Source organism: Podarcis filfolensis (genome assembly GCF_964270895.1).
Source record: "Podarcis filfolensis genome assembly, chromosome: 13".
Taxonomy (NCBI): Eukaryota; Metazoa; Chordata; class Lepidosauria; order Squamata; family Lacertidae; genus Podarcis; species Podarcis filfolensis.
Window position 1 is genome coordinate 38,087,713 of NC_139615.1, and position 21,675 is coordinate 38,109,387.

At 44.2% G+C, this 21,675-nt stretch overlaps 1 protein-coding gene and 1 long non-coding RNA gene across 2 annotated transcripts; both read left to right on the top strand.

The window, feature by feature from the left end:
* Positions 1-987: 987 nt before the first annotated feature.
* On the top strand, positions 988-21,067 carry ODAD4 (outer dynein arm docking complex subunit 4). Its single transcript, XM_083583024.1, has 12 exons — positions 988-1,166; positions 2,413-2,544; positions 3,077-3,230; positions 4,339-4,400; positions 4,862-5,021; positions 6,624-6,848; positions 9,133-9,340; positions 11,453-11,539; positions 12,905-13,101; positions 15,961-16,061; positions 18,805-18,883; positions 20,492-21,067. The coding sequence occupies exons 1-12, from the start codon at positions 1,053-1,055 to the stop codon at positions 20,797-20,799; spliced, it is 1,827 nt and encodes a 608-aa protein (XP_083439150.1). The 5' UTR covers positions 988-1,052; the 3' UTR covers positions 20,800-21,067.
* On the top strand, positions 14,232-15,930 carry LOC310748257. Its single transcript, XR_014541255.1, has 2 exons — positions 14,232-14,704; positions 15,301-15,930. It is a non-coding gene; the product is annotated as an uncharacterized lncRNA (long non-coding RNA).
* Positions 21,068-21,675: the final 608 nt, after the last annotated feature.

The following is a 21,675-nucleotide window of genomic DNA, read 5'->3' on the forward strand; positions in this document are numbered from 1 at the left end:
CCTTTGAAGGTGACTCGGAAACTACAACTAATCCAGAATGCGGCAGCTAGACTGGTGACTGGGGGCGGCCGCCGAGACCACATAACACCGGTCTTGAAAGACCTACATTGGCTCCCAGTACGTTTCCGAGCACAATTCAAAGTGCTGGTGTTGACCTTTAAAGCCCTAAACGGCCTCGGCCCAGTATACCTGAAGGAGCGTCTCCACCCCCATCGTTCTGCCCGGATGCTGAGGTCCAGCGCCGAGGGCCTTCTGGCGGTTCCCTCATTGCGAGAAGCAAAGCTACAGGGAACCAGGCAGAGGGCCTTCTCGGTAGTGGCGCCTGCCCTGTGGAACGCCCTCCCATCGGATGTCAAAGCGATAAATAACTACCTGACATTCAGAAGACATCTTAAGGCAGCCCTGTTCAGGGAAGTTTTTAATCTGTGATATCTTAGTGTATTTTTGGTTTTCTATGGAAGCCGCCCAGAGTGGCTGGGGAAACCCAGCCAGATGGGCGGGGTACAAATAATAAATTATTATTATTATTATTATAGCTAAAATATGCAGGGATTTATGATATGCAAAATGAACTATGGAAAGAGAAGACGGGAAGTAATTGATATTTCAAGGATGTTTAAATGAGTATTCTAAAGTGTAAAACAGAAAATGTAATAAAATTATATACAGTAAAAAAAAAAAGAATGTCACAGCGGCTGCCTGCTGTGTTCTATTGGAGAAGATGACGAGGCTACCCAGGCAAATCGCAGGCTTAAAAATGCTAAGAAAAGACTGCGGTGTGTCCAGGAAACAAGCGAATGACCGACTTAGCCAACGACCAGAGACAGGAAGAGATTGGAATTTTGGTGGCAGCAGCCCGAAAAGGAGGCGGGGCATCAGCAAACCAATCAGAAAGCGGTACACTAGAGCTGCTCTTCCCCCGGCGGTCCTACGCATTTTGTTTCTGATACTTCCGAGCTTCCGTAGAGTTCCCGGAAGTTCCGCGGTTGCTAGGCTGCAGGTTGCTAGGCAGCGGCGTCGCGTCTCACTTGGGCCTTGCCCGGCTCCCAGGCATGGGGGACTCGGAGGGCGAGGTTTTGCGGGGGACCTTCCCCAGCCTCATGGCGGAAGGGACGATGCTGAGCCGGCGAGGGGAGCTTGCCAAGGCGCTGACTTGCTACACCTACGTGAGAATTTGCCGTGCTCGTGGGGCAGGATGGGGGTGGGAAGGAAGGAAGAAGGAAGGAAGGGAGGGGGTGAAGCTGGTTCGTGAATAGGCATGAAGGGAGGAGGGGAGCTGATGGCCAGGCATACCTGGGACCCTCAAATACGAGAAGAAGCGCCTCCCCCCCCCATAGCTGTCAACTTTTCCCTTTTCTTGCGAGGAATCCTATTCGGAATAAGGGAATTTCCCTTTAAAAAGGGGGAAAGTTGACAGCTATGCTCCCCCCACATACTCCAGATGTAGCCTTTGAGAAGCCCCATGTGTGCTGAGGGTATAAGAAGAGCCTTGCTGGATCAGGCCGATTCATTCATTCATTCATTAGTATAATCGTAGAGTTAGGAGCCACCCCCAAGGGTCATCTAGCCCAACCTCTTGCCATGCAGAAATCTCAGCTCAAGCATCCATGACAGGTGGCCATCCAACCTCTGCTAGTTGTAGAGAAAATTACAGTGGTACCTCGGGTTACATACGCTTCAGGTTGCACACTCCACTAACCCAGAAATGGTACCTCGGGTTAAGAACTTTGCTTCAGGATGAGAACAGAAATCGCACGGTAGCAGCGGAACGCCCCATTAGCTAAAGTGGTACCTCAGGTTAAGAACAGTTTCAGGTTAAGAACGGACCTCCAGAACGAATTAAGTTCTTAACCCAAGGTACCACTGTAATGTGACGCGGGTGGCGCTGTGGGTTAAACCACAGAGCCTAGGGCTTGCCAATCAGAAGGTCGGCAGTTCGAATCCCCGTGACGGGGTGAGCTCCTGTCGCTTGTTCCCTGCTCCTGCCAACCTAGCAGTTCGAAAGCACGTCAAAGGGCAAGTAGATAAATAGGTACCGCTCTGGCGGGAAGGTAAACAGCATTTCCACGCGCTGCTCTGGTTCGCCAGAAGCGGCTTAGTCATGCTGGCCACATGACCCGGAAGCTGTATGCTGGCTCCCTCAGCCAATAAAGTGAGATGAGCGCCACAACCCCAGAGTCGTCTGTGACTGGACCTAATGGTCAGGGGTCCCTTTACCTTTACCACTGTAATACAAGATCCATTGCTAAGAAATGGGGAATAGTAAAGGAACTGTGGTTCGTCAAGTGATCCTTGGTAGGATAAAAGCACACCCCAGTTTTCATCCACGAAATGTTGGATGGTATATAATGATCAGTTAGCAGCTGTAACTATACTTTTGAGACTGGGCGTCGTGTTTTTGTGTGTTGCTAGGCCCTGCAACTCCAGCCAGGTGACAGGAATTGCCTTGTTGCCCGTTCAAAATGCTACCTGAGACTTGGAGATACAGAAAATGCCTTGAAGGATGCAGAAGCCTCCCTGGCAGCTGACAAAGGGTTTACCAAGGTAAGTAACCAAAAGGTGGAAAAGCCTGAACCAACTCAAAGGGTTCCCTTTCAAAATTTATTGTGGAGTATCTGGTTTGATGGTGGAAGGGAGTTATGGATCTGTCACCCCTCTTTTCTTAACCCAGAAGGAAAGAAGGGTAACTAATAACTTCCATAAAAGAACCCAGCCTTCATGTCATTCTTTGTTCTGCAACTATCTTTCTAAACCATTTGGCATATTAACCAGGTTAGAAAATTCTGTTGCAAGCAAACCAGAGCAGAGGTTCAAAGGGACAGTTGGATTGGAAGGGAGTCTCTTGAATTAACTTCAAGCTAAGTGAGAATATGTAAATATGAGGATGGGGGAAAGACCCTTCTTCAAATTGTCCACATCTCAGAAATTATCAGACTGGGATAAGCAAGCTGCTTGGGTGCATTTCTTGAGGATGGTATTTTTTGTCTACTCGCACGAACCAGTTTACAATGCATAGCTCTCTTGTTGTCTATCTGTTGTCTGTCCCCGCCCCCAACATTTCCCCTCTTTGTTTCAGGGCCTATACCAGAAAGCAGAGGCATTGTACACTATGGGGGATTTTGAATTTGCTTTGGTCTATTACCATCGAGGCCACAAGATCCGCCCAGAGTTGCCACAGTTCAGGCTGGGCATTCAAAAATCACAGGAGGCAATTGAAAATTCTGTTGGAAGTAAGCCATGTGATTTTTTTATTAGGGGATGGAATCTAATTGACTGCTAGACCTGAGCTTCAACTTGACTGAGAATGCATGAATAAAAGAGAAACTAACAACAAAGATAATAGGCTGTCTAAACTAGCTAAGCAGAGTGCAAGGCAGAGCAGAGCAAGGACCTTAGAGAAGGTATGAAGGTATTTTGCAAAACCAAGGACATATTTGTATCCCTTTAATTTTATTTGAATTGAATTTTGTCAATAAAGCAGACAGTAAAATAAACTCTAGATTACACATACAAGCAATCCAACAGAAAATCCTTTGAGTCTTCAAAGTCCAGGTAGAGATTTTATTTTTCATTGCCACCCTATTTTCTTATCTATGCACAAAATTACTGAGCCTTTTTGATGATGGAGCTGCTCGTGTGAAACTCCTTTCAGAAAAAGTCTCAACCTCCAACTTCTATTTTGAAAGGCTTGTGTGCTACAGCAGTGAAAAAAGCAAATTCGTTGTTATTAGGAGAGAGTTAAAATTAAAGGAGGTATCATAGGCTCTTACAGAAAGCTGTGGTTCATCCGCAATTCGAATATTTTGTGGAGTTCTGGTCCAGGCTGTTTCTAGAAAAATGTCAAAGCTGAAAAAGATACAGAAAGGGGCAACTAAAATGATCAAGGAGTTCTGTCCTCTTCTCTTGCACGGTTTGCATGCTACTTCCCAAGGGATTGCTTGCTAATGTTTTTGGCAGGTGATTTTCAGGGCCTTTCTGACTTCTTGGCTTGGGTAGGAAACCTAAGGCCCGTGGGCCGGATGCAGCTCAATCGCCTTCTCAATCCGGCCCACGGACGGTCCGGGAATCAGCGTGTTTTTACATGAGTAGAATGCGTGCTTTTATTTAAAATGCATCTCTGGGTTATTTTTGGGGCCTGCCTGGTGTTTTTACATGAGTAGAATGTGTCCTTTTATTTAAAATGCATCTCTGGGTTATTTGTGGGGCATAGGAATTCGTTCATTTTTTCCCTTCGGAATATAGTCCGGCCCCCCCACAAGGTCTGAGGGACAGTGGACCAGCCCACGGCTGAAAAATGTTGCTGACCCTTGTCTTGGCTGGTGCTTTCTCTGTTTGTAGGCCCTTCTTCTGTGAAACTGGAGAACAGAGCAGACCTCTTCTTTCTGAGTCGCCAGGCAGAGGTATGGTCTCACTAGCTTTTCCCAAAGTGGGTCTCTGATCCCTTCATTAGGAGGGAATAGAAGATATGGTAAGGAGTTCAAGGCATAGATATAGGTTGTTGCGGCATGGGCACAGGAAGGATGTTTGAGTCTGCAGCTATTTGGTCTTTCTCTTGCATCACAATAACATGGTTCACACATAATGCTAAACTTTAGCGTGAACAAGTGCAGGTTCCCAGATGGAGAATCTTGACTGCAGTGTTCTTTTTGATCCTGCCACACTACCCAGGGCTAAGCCATGATCTGGCTTAAGGTTACATCTGAATCTGTAGTTTGTCTCCCCCCCACAGTTACAGTTTAGTTGCATGTCATGATTTCTACCTGCTGTGCTGCTTTTCTTCCCACAAGAAGTACTGTGGAGAAAATGATAAGTTTTTTCCCTTGCAAAATTTATTTCTTACGCTTTTTTATGTATGTGGCAGAGTAAAAGAGCAAAACAGAAGCTTCAGGTCAAATTTCCTAAGAAGGATGCAAAGTACCTAGGCAGACAGGAGCCTGTGAGGAATGAGAAAACCGAACGGCAGCTGTTGGGGGAGCTCTACGTTGACAAGGCTTTTCTGGAGAAATTGCTCAAGGATGAAGGTTTTCGTTTACTTCATTTGGCTAATGCCGGGCTTGGGAGTTTCAGGACTGCAAATGTCATCAGGCAGTCTAGCAATTACAACCCCCCTGTGAGGCTGACTGGGTATTTGAAGGAATGCAAGGTTTCTAAGGGATTTCCTAAAACAGTGATTTTCAAACTCTTGTTTCTGGGCTCTTCGATAAAAAAAGACCAACAAACTTCCTCAAAAAATGGCTTGCTCACTGAATTGGTCTTCCCCTGCAATATGAAACCTTAGGAATGGATTACCAGTTGGACACATGTTTGGTTCATGGGGGATGTTGGTGGAGCTCACAAGGCTTAGCCAGTGCCTCATGTCAACTCTGTGAATACCCTTGAACAGGGATAGCAAATGTGGTGCCCTCTAGATGCTGTTGGACACCAACTCCCATCAGCCCCATCCTTCATGGCCAGTGATCAGGGATGATGGGAGTTGTAGTCCAATCACACCTGGAGGGCACCGTATCACTTACTCCTGCCCTAGAACGTGTCCCCAAATCTTCAACAATGCACAGAGTTTCCTAATAAATTAAGATTCTTGAAGATAAACCACCATGTTAAGGGTCATGAGCAGCATCTGCCTCACAGGTTGTATTGGTTTTAATTGTCACCCATGCTGAATTGTGTTTTATTGTTTTATGTCATTTTTATATTTATTTATTATAGTACAGTCGTACCTTGGAAGTCGAACGGAATCCATTCTGGAAGTCCATTCAACTTCCAAAATGTTCAGAAAGCAAAACATGGCTTCCAATTGGCTGCAGGAAGCTCCTGCAGCCAATCGGAAGCCGTGGAAGCTGTGCTGGATGTCCGGCTTCCGAAAATCATTCGAAAACCGGAATACTCGCTTCCGGGTTTCGATCGTTTGGGAGCCAATTTGTTCAGGCGTTTGAGATCCAAGGTACAACTGTACTGTTTGCTGCTTTCACAGCTTTCTGGCTGAAGAGTGGCAGGCAAATTCCAACACCAAAATAAAAACAGTGCTACTATTCGCTGTTTACCTAGCCCTATAGCAGCATCCAATTACAAGTTACAAACATTACTTCATTACTGAAAATATGGTTGCATGGCTCCCTAACCTCTGAGCGGTACGAGATTTTAGGAATTCCAGTCACTTGCCCAGGGTCTGTGTTTCCTTTTGGAAATGAGGCACAGTGGAAACTGTGGTGTCTTTAGGATATATGGTTTATTTACCCATATATACAACCCGAGCCTTCTATGGAGGCGTTCGCAGCATCAGCACCCCAAAAGGGTCTTGCTTCTCCTATAGCCAAAGCCTTGGATTCAAGCAGAAATCAGCCGTGGCTTTTTTCTCTGCTATTTCAACCTGCATCTTTTCCCTCTAGGTCACATGACAGCAAACTATGCCCTTACAAAAACCAACTTGGAATATACGGATTAGAAATCTGGTACCCACAAACTCATAACAATATGAAGTCCACACAAAGTGTGTTCCAGCAAAGAGAGGATGTGTCTCTAAAGAGGCATCTTCCCTAAGCCAGTTATATATATGTAAATAATGTAAACTCTCCCTTTTCGTTTGTTTTTTAATCTGTCTGTCTCTGCCTATGGTCTCCCTGCAGACTTGACCAAAAGCACCACGAAGCAAGGGGTGACTGTTGGACGCCTGATCCAGGAAGGGCTTTCCTACCTCGATACCCGCACAGATTTCTGGCAGCAACAGAAACCTATCTACGCCCGGATCAGAGACCGCAAGCTCATGCTTAAGAGATGGACAAGAGATCAAAAGCGGAAGCCATCTGAGGTGGCCAGATACATCTTAAAGAGCATGGAGGACATTGATATGTGTAGGTGGCTTGGTTGAAAATGTGCTGGATGTTTTTTGGTTTTGTTTTAAACATTTGGTTGCAATTATGCACAATGAAACAAAAAGAAGGGGGGGGGGTGGAAATGCAAATAAAAGGCCCCATGCATGGTTTCTTTGTTAAATACACCCACAAGGTTATAAAACATGAGGGAGCATCTGTAAATAAGAAAACCATATTATTATTATTATTATTATTATTATTATTATTATTGTTGTTGTTATTATTATTTCTTTCTTCCCCCTGTTTATTTGTTTATTTATTTATTTATACATACATACATACATACATAGCAATAATCATAAACAAATAAGAATAAAAATGTGCACCCCACCACCAAGAACAGTCCTTTGTAACTATCCAACCTCCCAAAATTTCAACACCTCTTGCGATGGTTTCACCCCTTTCCGTAATTCTACGAACACCTTCCATATCTCCTCAAAATCATTTCTCCTGCGTATTCCCCATCTTATGTTAATGGCACGTGTTAATTTATCATGAATAGCTATAATCCCACACCTCTTTATACCATTCTTCCATTTTATATTTAGAATGAACTGATCCGCTGGGTCTTGTTCGTTTGTTTATGAGTTACTTCTGTTGAAATTTACAATTTGATACAATGAATAGTATAACTTATTTATTTAAGAACACAACCGGTTACGTCTCGGGTGTTTATTGATGATGCTTTACATGACCATAGGTTTGTTTGTTGTTGTTTTGTTGGGAATAGACAGACAAGTCTCAGGCCCCTGTGGGGTCGTGTGAGGAGACACCTCTCCCTGGGGTGGGGGCAGCTCAGAGACCAGGGGCGGCAGCCATGGCTGCTCGGAGGACTCCCAAGGAGAGGGGAGAAGGCTGAGGGAACACTCCACAAGGGAGGGTGTTTGAAAAAGGGTGAGAGCTCTGCAGGCAAGGGGTGACATAACTGGGCTCCTGAGCCCCACAGGGGTGCCGCAGAAAGAATGTAGGTAGTCAAGGGAGCTGTGGACTCAAAAAGGTTGAAAACCTCTACCCTAGTTTATGTTGCGAGTTGCCCTGTGATCTTTGGAAGAAGGGCAGTATATAAATTTAATAAATAATGGTAATAATGGCTGCCACCAATAGCCATGTGGTAAAATCTTTGTAGTGAAGTTGTGGACGATGCTTGTCCCATAGATTCAGGAGTGAGAGTTGTAAGGTGGTTGGTACAGAAGTCTTTAAGATCTTAGACGGTTCCTGATACACAGGAGTCAGAAACATGTTTACAATTCCATTTACTGGCCAATACGGTAAAATCCAAATCTGTTTCCCTGAAGCATTTTAAGACCTGTGAGGGGTCCCATTGATTCAATCGATTCCCCATATATATAACAGAAAATATGCTGACTTGAAATAACAGATATTAATGGAGACATTTGTTTGCCCCATCAAATAAGAATTGAATTATAGCACTCTAGGCAGGATGTTCTGAGCATGAAAATGTACTTTTCTAAACTCTAACATTCCACAAATATATATAGGCTTCAGAATTTCACCTGACTCCTGTATTAACTGAGCTTAGACCCTGGAGGTATAAAAAGTAGGGTGTTGTGTATTTAAATTCTTGCTAAAAAAACAAAACAAGAGCCAGTACCTGTTGGCCGATTCTCTGGATGTAGCCTCTCTCTTATTCTATAGGGACCCAATGAAATATAGAACAAAACGGACTCAGGTTGGTCTATGTAGTCAGGTCACTTTCATAGCTTGAAAGAAAAGTTGCCTTTTCTTTCTGAACTTCTTCCAGGGATTATAAGGAGCAAGCCCCCAAATCCATTTCAGAAGCCACCAGAGTTTCTCCTTACATTTGCAGCAACTGTTTCCCTCTATGATAAACGGTAGATTACATAAACATTTGGTAAACGTATCCCCAGGTAAAAGGGACTCGGGTGTCAAGAACGGGAAAGATCTGTACCTGAACCATTGCCAGTCAGAGTTGACCAGTAAGAGAGACCAATGATCTGACTCCTTACATTGAACTGTAGACAAATCTTGAGAAAGAATTGTATTGCTGGAACAGGCTAAAGGTCTCCTCCTTGTCTGGCATTCTGTTTTCAGTAGTGACCTGGCAGATGGTAGGAGCTGATGTAAGTGCTAGCAAACAAGATGGATAGTGAAAATGGGTAGTGTGAGATGCCATTTTGGAGGGGGAGGGTGTCCAAATTTGGGATATCCTAATGAATTGGGGGTAGTTAACATGCATCATATGAGCACACACTTTCTTCTTCTTCTTCCCTTCCCTGTCAAGTGTTGACTAGCGGCAGCCCTGAAAGAAGCTGCCAGAAAGCTGAACAAGTGCTGAAAAAGATCCAAGGCTGGTCTGACGAAGAGATCCCCAACAGGAGCGAACTGGTTGGAAACCTCTACAGCTGCATTGGAAATGCTCAGATTGAGATGGGGAACATGGCAGCAGCTTTGCAGAGCCACCAGGTGGATCTGGACATCGCAAAAGAAAAGTAAGGAAGGGCACCCTACTCCTTTTGAGGCTGCTTGAGTCCCCGTTTCATGCTGCCATCATTTAGCCATAGCTGTGTGTACTCTTTATTTCAGGACAGGAGTTCGGAATGTGTTGAATTGTTCAAATCTCAGTTTCTACTGGAAAAAAGAGGGGTAGGGGAACACTTAGGGTTTCTAGCCCTTATGGTTTTGTAAAAAATGTATGCAGGCAGTGCCTGGTGATATCTCCTGAGCTGGAGATGACAGAATTGGGCCTACCTGTTGGCAGAAGAGGCTCCGGTACTCTGTACAGCTTCCCCAATCCAACAGAGTTGGAGAATCTAGCCCAGGGGTCCCCAAACTAAGGCCCGCGGGCCGGACTCATTTATCTGGCCTGCGGTGACCCCTGCTGCCGCCGCCCGCTCTTACCGGCACTGCCCACTTCCAGGTCAGAGGAGCACCGGAAATAGCTTGTGCACATGCACAAGTATTATTTACGCATGTGCAAGCATTATTTCTGGTGCACATTTGGGTCGGAGGAGGCCCGTGCACATGCATACAAGCTATTTCCAGTGCTCTTCCGACCCGGATGTGTGCTGGAAATAGCGTGTGCGCATGTGTATGGGCATGCGCTCCCCCACCCTCCGGCCCGCCATGCGATCGGCGCCGGAGACATGGTAAGTTTGCTCACCCCTGATCTAGCCCAACAACCTGTTCCACAAGCTCTCCCCATTTTCTTCTCTCCCCTCTCCTATTCCTTGCTCCAAATGCCTGTGTCTTTGAAAACCTTGTTCTCAGGAGCAGGATGAACAGATACTGGCAGATTTGTTTGTGTTTTACTTAGAAGGACACACGCTTACCAGCATTTCGAATGTTAGTTTAGTATTGCAAGATTCAGGTAGGTAGCCATGTTGGTCTGATGCAGTCGAAATATATTTTTAAAAAAATGTCCAGTAGCACCTTAGAGACCAACTAAGTTTGTTCTTGGCATAAGCTTTCATGTGTATGCTAGGTTATTTGTCCTGCTCAGGGCTTACATCAGAAGGCCATGAAGCAGGGGTTAGTTAGACTGGGTGCTTGGAATAAGAGGCAGATAGAGGGGAGAGTGTGGGGACTGGGAGGAAAACTAGCCACAGGAACAAGTGTATTTCTAGTTCAACCAGGGCATGGTCTCAAGTCGATCAGGTCTGTGTGTCTTCAGCAGGAGACCTCCTGGGAACCATAGGGAACCATATGTATGCTGTCTAGAAGGAAAGCTAGGATACAGACTTCCCATACTGTCAGTTAGTATTAAGTTGCCTTAACTTGCCTTCTTCTGACCCATGAGTACCAGTCTTTCCAGAATTGCAAGCACTAGGGTTCCAGTTTGTAATCATCATCATTATCTCTGGGTGAGCCATGAAAGCTACTCATAGAATGATTGCGCTCTCTAGCGGCTAAAATGTTTAGGGCAAGCCATTAAAATCAAAGTCAAATCTCTATTCCTTGCCATATTGCCCTCCCAGAATGTGAGTATTCAAATCCATAGTGATATCTTCCCTCAGGGAAGGTGGTGCTCCAAGCAAGGTACAGATCTGTTCCAGAATCCCTGACCTACTGCGAATAAATAACGTTTTAAAATCAGCCTCTTCCTTTCCTCCTTATACACTTGTTTCCTGCTTTCTTAGTTGTTTTCTTTTGTTTCTTCCTAGTTCAGCACTTTAGAGTAGAATCCAGCAGATACCTGCTGTGTCCTAATGTCCCTCCATTTCATACCTTGTTCTTTTGTTGTCCAACGTCTCTGGACAAATTCATGATTGGAATGGCTTTATCACACCCCAGAAAAGCATCATGGCATTTTAAAGATGGCTCTGCAGCACAGTTTTTGGGCAAAGTCCCCTGTACCTACATTTTAGATTGTGGCATGGATCGCCCAGCTTCTTCGTTATCCTCTTTAAACTCTCTCTCACACACAGAGCTTTCTTTTGGTCCATAGACCTAAAATCCTTTAAACTGCTACAAGCACTGACAATGAACTGTAAATTAATACATACAGCTGGGGCAACATACAGGGGCTGGGGAAGAAAACCTCTCGGGAGATTTTGAAGTAGCAACCCATATTTCAGATCACTCATTTTTGCTTCTTCTTGCAGCAACCTGACTGATGCCATCTCCAGAGCCCTTGACAATATTGGCAGAGTGCATGCCCGCATGGGCAACTTCCAGAACGCCATTGACACGTAGGTGGAACCCAAAGAAAAATAGTCAGGCCTCCATGCCTCTTGCATATTTAAGGATGGTCTCCTAACGCATCTGCCTTACCTTCATTCTGTAAACTGAAACTGCTTTTACTCTCATGGTTTCCTTTCAAGGGATTCTTGGAGTTGTAGCGTTTGGAGAGGGTGAAGGACCCTCAACAGCGGGTGGCCAGCCACCCCACAAATGTGCTGCTTCTAAATCTTTTGAAAGAAGCAGTGGCATACTTGACACACACATCTTGACACACAGAGATGATTTTCTCCCATACTTCTGCTACGTGAGGGTGAAGGGATGGGAGTTTCGGAGGTTGGATCATCTAGGTTCTACAGAATGTCATTGACTAGGGAAGGGATTTCCCAAGGGGTGAGGGGCATTGAATACTGTGAAGGTCAGGCAGGTACAAAGAATAGAAGGGTACAAATAGAGAGGCCATTAGTTGCCATCTCTCTCCCCGCCCCCCCCCCCCCGCATCCCACCAAGTCCTTTTGTCTCCATCCCTGGCCTGCTGGGTACCAATTCTTAACTTGGGGATGGGAAATCTGTGGCTCTGCAGATGTTGCTGGTGTATAACTTCCATCATCCCTGAGACTCAGCAGGCCTGATAACCCTAAGTAGCATCTATAAGGAAATGGAAAGTTGGGGCCAAGATCCTGTGGAGGGCTGAGTGCACTCTTAAACGGCTTTCACAATGCATACCTGAAAGAGAGTCTCCACCCCCATCGTTCAGTCCGGACACTGAGATCCAGCTCCGAGGGCCTTCTGGCAGTTCCCTTATTGTGAAAAGTGAGGTTATAGGGAACCACAAAGAGGGTCTTCTTGGTGGTTGCGCCCACCCTGTGGAACGCCCTCCCTTCGGATGTCAAGGAAATAAAGAACTATTTGACTTTTAGAAGACATCCCTTGTACAGTCATACCTCGGGTTACAGCCACTTCAGGTTGCGTTTTTTTCGGGTTTCAGACCACCGAAACCTGGAAGTACCAGAACGGGTTACTTCTGGGTTTCAGCGGTCACGCATGTGCAGAGGCGCTAAATTGCGCTTTGCGCATGCGCAGAAGCACTGGATCGCACCCCGCGCATGCACAGACACACAGACATGGGTTGCGAATGCTGCAGGTTGCGAACGTGCATCCTGCACGGATCACGTTTGCAACCCGAGCGTCCACTGTGTAGGGAAGTTTTTAATGTTTGATGTCTTACTGTGTTTTAATTTGTTGGAAGCCACCCAGCATAGCCGGGGTAACCCAATCAGGGAAGAAGCCCTGATCTTGAAAGAGCCAGGAAAGCTACTCTTCAGGCCTGAATTATTTCCGCGGTTCGTTGCAAAATTCTGTTTTATTTCGAAAAGCTGGGAAGAAAAGATTCCACTTGTGAAGAGCAACCTGGAGAAGACTTGGCTGTTCCACGAAATGGGCAGGTGCTACCTGGAGCTCAACAAAGCGGCGGAGGCTCGGGACTTTGGCGAAAGGTCCTTGCAGTGTGCAGAGGAAGAAGGAGACATTGAGTGGCAGCTCAACGGTGGTGTATTGGTGGCACAAGCACAAGGTGAATCGCTTTGCACTAACCTAAATAGCTTTCTTCACTAGCAGGGTCTGTGTGAGCTCCACAAGGCTCTAGGGCCACTCCCCCCCCCCATAGGAGCAGGCTAGGCAATTGCCTGGAGTGCCAGGATCTAGGTGGGGAGGCTGTTTTCCTGAAAAAGAGAGCACATTGGGAGATGACTACTAGAGACAGCTTAGCATCTTGTCAGCTGGTTGTTGTTTTTTTTAAATCTCCTGCATTTAAAGGGACACAATCTCTTATGGATTTCTGTTTGCTGCCTAGAGCATAGACACTTGTTCAAGAGGAAGTGGTGGGTGGGTGGGTGGGTGGGGAGTAGCATATTAAGAACAGAAATGAATAAATTATATTCTAGTCAATTCTGTTACACCTAAGGAAGTTAGATTAGCCTCAACCAGAGCCAGGGCCTTCTCAACACTGGCTCTGGCCTGGTGGAACGCTCTGTCTCATGAGACCAGGGCCCTGCGGGATCTAATTTCTTTCCGTAGGGCCTGTAAGACAGAGTTGTTCCACCTGGCCTTTGGCTTAGAATCAGTTTGATTCCCTCCCCCTCTTTCTTTTTCCTTTCTCCTCCTGTGAAGAGGCTGCATCCTAATGTTTTAATGTTATATCTTAATCTTTTAAATTGTATTTTAATCAACTTGTTTTTATTATTGGTGTTAGCCGCCCTGAGCCTGGTCTTGGCTGGGGAGGGCAGGGTATAAATAATTTTTTTATTATTACTATTATTATTATTATTATTATTATTACTACTACTACTACTACACTCCTTAGGACACCAGTGTTTGGATATGTTGTGCAAAATTGTTTTCATTTGACATGGGCAGCAAATAATTTGACGGATCCAGAGTATAGAACTAGAATTCTTACTCAGACCTTGACATGCTGATGGGGGAAAAATTTTGAATGCTTTGGTTCTTGTGCCTCAAACCAAATGGAGCTTTGGACAAGGGCATGCAATTGCTGGGGTGAATGAGAGAAATCAAAAACATTGTGTTGAATCCTGTAATGAGAATTATGCAAATGTCCATTCCCTGCTCCTGAGTTAAAAAGAAAAATCCTTTAAAAAATTTAATATTATTTTTTTTAGTTTTGCCAATTTCTTCCCGGACACTGCTTCCAACAGCAGTATTCTGGGTATGTCTGGAAAATTCCGGACATTTGGCAACCCTATGGTATGGAATATTCACAGTCCAGGATTAAAATGCTGGTTTTATTTTGCTGAAGGAAACTCATGGTTGGACTAAATTATGCATATTTAAAAGTATGTATGCTTATATTGCCACCAACTCACTTAATTTACTGTATTTTTCCCTCTATAAGACGCACCAGACCATAAGACGCACCTAGTTTTTGGAGGAGGAAAACAAGAAAAAAAATATTCTGAATCTCAGAAGCCAGAACAGCAAGAGGGATCGCTGCGCAGAGAAAGCAGCAATCCCTCTTGCTGTTCTGGCTTCTGGGATAGCTGCGCAGCCTGCATTTGCTCCATAAGACACACACACACATTTCCCCTTACTTTTTAGGAGGGAAAAAGTGAGTCTTATAGAGCAAAAAATACGGTAATTTGTTTACAGTGCCAAAAATGGTATTGATGGTATCCAGAATATTTTTTTTTATTTTTAAATAAATTTTTATTGATTTTCCAACATATATTAAAACACAATACAACTAACAACACATAAACAAACAAACATATAAACACGTATAATTTCATAACCTCTTTTTCTTAAACCTTATTTCAACGACTTCCCCATACCTCCCTTTTCTGCATCCATTTTAAACTTTTCCAGCAACCCCTAATTTCAATTACTTATGTCACTTTCTTTAATCCTTTTTCTCTTACCCAATTATTTATCACTGCAATTCTGTTTTACATTACCCATGACATTTTAGCACTCATTAATTTTACAACAGTTCTTAAGATAAACTTTAAATTTCTTCCAATCTTCTTCCACCGTCTCTTTCCCTTGGTCGCGGATTCTGCCAGTCATCTCAGCCAGTCCCATATAGTCAATCACCTTCGTCTGCCACTCTTCCAGCGTGGGTAGTTCTTGTGTCTTCCAATACTTTGCTAAAAGAACTCTTGCTGCTGTTGTAGCATACATAAAGAACGTCCTATCTTTCCTTGACACCAATTGGCCCACCATGCCCAGGAGAAAGGCCTCTGGTTTCTTATGGAAGGTATCCAGAATATTTTTAGCAGGGAAGAGACTACATTGTGTATCCCAGGATGGGAAATGAAGCTTGCATGTTTTCCCTTCTTTCACACCTGGCAGTCAGTACTAGGCCACCGGACAGCCACATGCTGGATATATTGTTTACATTGAACTGAGGTGTATAAAGTCCAGAATTTGTGGGTTCAAACTGTGTGGCCCTTTCCCAAATTGTATGAAGGTTCATGAATCTGCAGTTTAGGTTTGTGCATGGTACAGTAGACGTTACACACCTAGTTCCTATGCAGATATTGCATTCAGATATCTGGAACATCAAGATGTAATATGTGTGCCCAGGGGTCGGGGCAGGGGGGACAGGAAAGACATGGATCCTGCTTCCCAACCGCACTTCAGTGAGGGTCTACACACATATAAATTTATTTTATTTGAGCCTTTATTGCTTCATCCTTAAATGACAATCTCCCACCCCAATAAAATAAAATGAAAGCAGATGGAATATCCTGGGTTTTGGGGGCTGCATCTTACATTCCTTATCCTAGAGAGTTTCAATAATCAACTGTACCACATGTTTATTTGTATAAGTTTCTCTGAAGTCTATATCTTGTGTTGAAGTTGATTCTTTCTTCTTCTTCTTCTTCTTCTTTTTAAAAAAATTATTAACACACAGTGAAACTGGAAGATTTCCAGTCCGCAGTCACCTACTTTGAGAAGGCTCTGGAGCAGGCGAAACGTATCCATAATGTTGCTGCTATGCAGGCGATCATTATTGTAAGTGGTTGGCTATAACTAAAGGGGGGGGGGAGATGACATGGCCCCAAAAGGGGGGGGCAGGGGGAGACCAAAGGAACCACTGTGGGGAGAGCAGGATATTTTGTGCATGTTGTTAGGTAAAGTACATTTTTGTGGGAGTGAATTCAATAGTTTAATTGCATGCTATGCAATTAAAAAAATTAAGTACTTCCTTTTGTTGGTCCTGAATCTTTCATTGTTCAGCTTCACTGGATGTTCCTGGGTTCTAGTATTATGGGAAGGAAAGAAAAAGCTTCTCCTGAGCCACACGGTGCATAATGTTATATATGTCTTATCATGTCCCCTCTTGTTCGTCTTTTCTCTAAACTAAAAAGTCCCAAATGTTGTAACCTTTCCTTCCAGGGCCGTTGCCCCAACCACTCTATCATTTTTTTTGCCCTTTTCTGAACCTATTCCAGCTCTATAATCTTCCATTTGAAGTGTAGCTAACTGTACATAGTATTCCAACTATGGTTGTACGCACAGATTTGTATATCTGCGTTTGTTTATTGAGTATTGTGATATTCAGTATTGCATTACAACACTGGCAGTTCTGTTTTCAGTCCCTTTCCAAATTATTCCTAGTATGGAATTCACCCTTTACACAACTGCCGCACACTGGGTGAATGTCTTCATAAAGCTGTAACCCCAAGGTCCCATTCCTTGTCCAGACCTCATGGGCATATATGTGAAATTAGGATTTTTTGTCTGTGTGCATCATTTTACACTTGCTTATATTGAATTGCATTTGCCATTTTACTGCCTGCTCACCCAATCTGGAGAGATCCTTTTGTAGTGCTCCTTATCATTCCTGTACATTCCTGTCCTGAAGAATTTGGTATCAGCATCAGACTTGGCTATGTCATTTCTCACTCCTAACTCTAGGTCTGGATCATTGATAAAACGGTTAAGAAGCACAGACCCAAATACCCATCCTTGGGGAAATTCCACTTTCTACACTTTCTGCTAGTGGAAGAACTGTCCATTTATTCCTCCTTTCTGTTTTCTGTTTCTTAACCAATTACTGATCCATAAGAGGACCTTTCCTCTTGTTCCATGACTGCTACGCTTATTCAGGAGTCTTTAGACTCCTGAATAAAAAGAGATTAGAGAACTGGGCTAAAACAAACAAGATGAATTTTAACAGGGAGAAATGTAAAGTATTGCACTTGGGCAAAAAAAATGAGAGGCACAAATACAAGATGGGTGACACCTGGCTTGAGAGCAGTACATGTGAAAAGGATCTAGGAGTCTTGGTTGACCACAAACTTGACATGAGCCAACAGTGTGACGCGGCAGCTAAAAAAGCCAATGCAATTCTGGGCTGCATCAATAGGAGTATAGCATCTAGATCAAGGGAAGTAATAGTGCCACTGTATTCTGCTCTGGTCAGACCTCACCTGGAGTACTGTGTCCAGTTCTGGGCACCACAGTTCAAGAAGGACACTGACAAACTGGAACGTGTCCAGAGGAGGGCAACCAAAATGGTCAAAGGCCTGGAAACGATGCCTTATGAGGAACGGCTAAGGGAGCTGGGCATGTTTAGCCTGGAGAAGAGGAGGTTAAGGGGTGGTATGATAGCCATGTTCAAATATATAAAAGGATGTCACATAGAGGAGGGAGAAAGGTTGTTTTCTGCTGCTCCAGAGAAGCGGACACGGAGCAATGGATCCAAACTACAAGAAAGAAGATTCCACCTAAACATTAGGAAGAACTTCCTGACAGTAAGAGCTGTTCGACAGTGGAATTTGCTGCCAAGGAGTGTGGTGGAGTCTCCTTCTTTGGAGGTCTTTAAGCAGAGGCTTGACAACCATATGTCAGGAGTGCTCTGATGGTGTTTCCTGCTTGGCAGGGGGTTGGACTCGATGGCCCTTGTGGTCTCTTCCAACTCTATGATTCTATGATTCTATGATTCTAGTGTGGTACTTTTGTCAAAAGCCTTTTGATAATCTTAAGCCAGGGTTTCCCCAACTTGGGTCTGGTTTTGGACTACAACTCCCATCATCCCTAGCTAGCAGGACCAATGGTCAGGGATGATGGTAAATGTAGTCCAGAAACAGCTGGCGGCCCAGGTTTGGGAAAGCTTGGGTCTAAGCACACAATTCAGCTGGATCACCTCTATATACTTCTGGACATATGTTAGTTATATGGAACCTTCTTGTTAAGAGGTAATATACTTCTGAATACCAGATGCTGGGTTAAACTATAGGAGGAGATTGCCTTCATATTTTGCTTGTTGACTTTTTAGAAATATGTGGCTGGTCACTGTGGGAAACGGGATGCTAGACTGGACGGATATTTGGTTTGACCCAGCAGAGATATTTCTCTGATATAACAGCTATGCATTGGTTCTTGTCTTTACAAAGGGGCCCTACATAATTCAAAAATTATTACTGATTCATTTATTCCCCCCCCCCCCCGTAACTTACCTGACAGTTCATAATCATTATACCTGCAATTCACCTGGTCTGACAACAACTCACCTGACCCAACCTCATCTCTTTTGCCATCTGCTGGGTTTAAGCCAGGAAGTTTTTTCACTTTCAGGTCTCTCTTCTCTGTGTGAACCTCTTGAAGAAGAAGCAAAACAGGATTTCGGTCCTGTCCCCCACAAATAGTCCTATCTCATGGCAATGCCACTATATGCATATGGCAGTAGTGGGAAGAGAGACTGAGGCCTGACTCAAGTTTCCCACTGAAGATAGCCACCTTATTTTTGCAGGCACTGGATGAAGCCAACAAGGGATTCATCAAAGAATTGAAAGAAGAACAGAGGCTTGAAAGGATGCGTGAGTTGAAAGGTTGGTTCACATACCAAGCTCTGTACAGAGGATTTCAGGCATCCTATGCTCTATCTTCATTTGCAGGGTGTATACACACAGACATGCTAACCAGCCGATTAAGGAGATTAACTGGGTCTGAAGTAATTTGGGGTGTTTGTACAGTGGTGGGCCCAGCATGTGGAGCACGCTTTTAGAAAAACCTACAAGAAAAGGTGCTTCATTCCAGAGTTTAAACCTAGAAAGTGTCAACACAGATTGCATCAAGAGCCTCCCTAGCACATTTTGAAGAATAAAGGTAAAGGGACCCCTGACCATTAGGTCCAGTCGTGGCCGACTCTGGGGTTGCGGTGCTCATCTCGCTTTATTGGCCGAGGGAGCTGGCATACAGCTTCCAGGTCATGTGGTCAGCATGACTAAGCCGCTTCTGGCGAACCAGAGCAGCGCACGGAAACGCCATTTACCTTCCCGCTGGAGCGGTACCTATTTATCTACTTGCACTTTGACATGCTTTCGAAATGCTAGGTTGGCAGGAGCAGGGACCGAGCAATGGGAGCTCATCCCATCGCGGGGATTCGAACCGCCAACCTTCTGATCGGCAAGTCCATACCATTTTCCCAGGCATATAATCGCTGTGCTGTCAAATAAAGAAAAGAGAGGCAGATAAAGAAAACTAGTACTTAAAGCCCCATGCCCTGAACAAATGTTGATTACTTCAGGGGCAATTCATCATAAATCCCCCTCCATCTTGTTAAAGCAATAAAATGGCGAAAACCTGAGAACAGGAAGCTTTTAATTAAAAGCACAAAAGCCCTTAAAAAAGGAGAAAACCTCAGTAGCAGCCCATGTTGAAGAAACAGGCAGTGCAATTAGATTTTAATTTTAATTGGGAAAAAAATAACCACAAATCACCTCTTGAAAAACAGTAGGAGAATGGAAAACTAAACAATAATACAGCAGTTTGGTAACCAGCTTGTCTGGACACTCTGCAAAAAGAAGTGAGTAAAGGATGGCAATTTCAAGGGAAAGGGCTAATGTGTAAACATCCTTAACCCATATAACCCATATGAATAAAATTCATCCAGATGTTTTGAAGTATTGTATCAAGACTAACCTGTAGGTGGTAGTATTTCTCCAGTTTCCTTCTTGTTCTTATCCAGCAAATGGATAAACTCTCTCCTTTTGTTCTTGGCTAATCATAGGTTTTATAGGTTGCTTGAGTTTAGCCTTAAGTTTTACTGTTAGCGATGTACTCTGAGTGTCGTCCTGCATTTTCTGGAATAATAAAAAAGAGAATTTTTGAGTCTGCCTTACACACCACGCTCCTCCCAACGCAGGAGTCTTCCACATCTCTATTCAAAGAGCAGTCACATTATATCAAGACACCGAGGAGAAGGCACACTATCTGTCTAAGCTCTTGCAGAAGTTCTAAATGGGAAGCGAAACCCATTAACCGAGTTTCCCCATTGGCCCAGCCACAAAACTGCCATGATTATAGCCTCAGGCAAACTGCCTTGTTGTCACAGTCTGTAAAATGGGGTGAATGCCATAAGACCATAAACTGGGAGGGTAGAAGCGAGCTAAGAAATCTTAGGTAGGATCTTCTCTGAGATTCCATTTCTTTCCCAGAGTTAGAAGATGAAGAGGAGGAGGAGGAAGAAGAAGAACAAGAGGAGGAGGAGAAGAAGGAAGCTGCTGGGGCTGCAGATACAGGAGAGCGTACATTAAAAAAGCAAGAAGAGGAAAAGTCTGGGAAAACTGAAACTGAAGGAGAGAAACAGGTATCAGGCACGGAGGGCGGAGAGACAATTGCACCCAAGGATGGGGAGAAGAAGCAAGAGGAGGAGGGAGAAAAGCCACAAGGAGAAAGTGGGGGAGGAAGTCAGAAAACAGAAGAGGACGACACAGGAAAGTCGGGTGAGGACATTCCAGGATGAGGCCTGTGAAAGCTTGCCCTTGGAAACTCTTGGTTTATAACTCTGGAAGTGTCTTTTCCATGGTGTCATCTGTTTTGCTCCAGATGTCTTCTCCCCAAGTCACTTTCAGGGCATTCAAAAATAACTATTTTGCTTTCGGGTAGTTTCAAGGGGGCTCTAAAAATGTAGGGAAAGTTGCCATTTTATGTAAGACACCCCCAAAAGCTACTGTTTAGGTAACTTCAGGAAGAAGGAACTGTTCTAACCATTAAAAAGCCTTCAAATGCTACCTGTAGTGATATATTTTGTTTTCACTGACCATCTTAAGCAACTGAGATTAATCTTAATTGCAAGCTAGATAACCGATTAGGGAAATCCTTCAATCAGTTAATGCCATAGTTCTAATGTAAGCAAAGGAACAAGAAACCTTTTTTTAAGGTGCTGGGAAGACAGTTCAACTGGTTAGGGCCTGAGATTCACCCATAAATGCATGCAGGGAGTTATGCATTTAGGCATTCAACTGAGGGAAATACAGAAGGTAGTGGGGTTTTTTTTAATGTTACATTGAACAAAGGCCTCACGTTGAGATATGAGCCATTTCTGCACGGTCTGGAGCGATGCAGTTCACCAGAGATATTTAGAAATCTAAACTTCAAAATATGCCTTTCTGTCCAGCATAAGTGCAGAAGTCACACTCTTTCTTCCATGTGGCCTAGCGTATCATTGAGAAGTATACATATGCACACATGCATCAAAGTTTGCAAAAAGAGCTATTACTGTAAATCATGGCAATGGTGGGCACCTGCGTCCACAAGTATTTCTTTTTGACATGCTACTTCTTTGGCGTGAGTAGGGCAGTTGCAATTCTTGCGGGCATTCAAATGTAGCAAATGGAGG

Bases quoted from the DNA above. Each gene is read 5' to 3' on its own strand.
- ODAD4 (XM_083583024.1), top strand. From the start codon at position 1,053: ATGGGGGACTCGGAGGGCGAGGTTTTGCGGGGGACCTTCCCCAGCCTC. The intron at 2,545-3,076 runs GTAAGTAACCAA...TCTTTGTTTCAG, and splicing joins CTGACAAAGGGTTTACCAAG to GGCCTATACCAGAAAGCAGA. The intron at 16,062-18,804 runs GTAAGTGGTTGG...TTATTTTTGCAG, and splicing joins CTATGCAGGCGATCATTATT to GCACTGGATGAAGCCAACAA.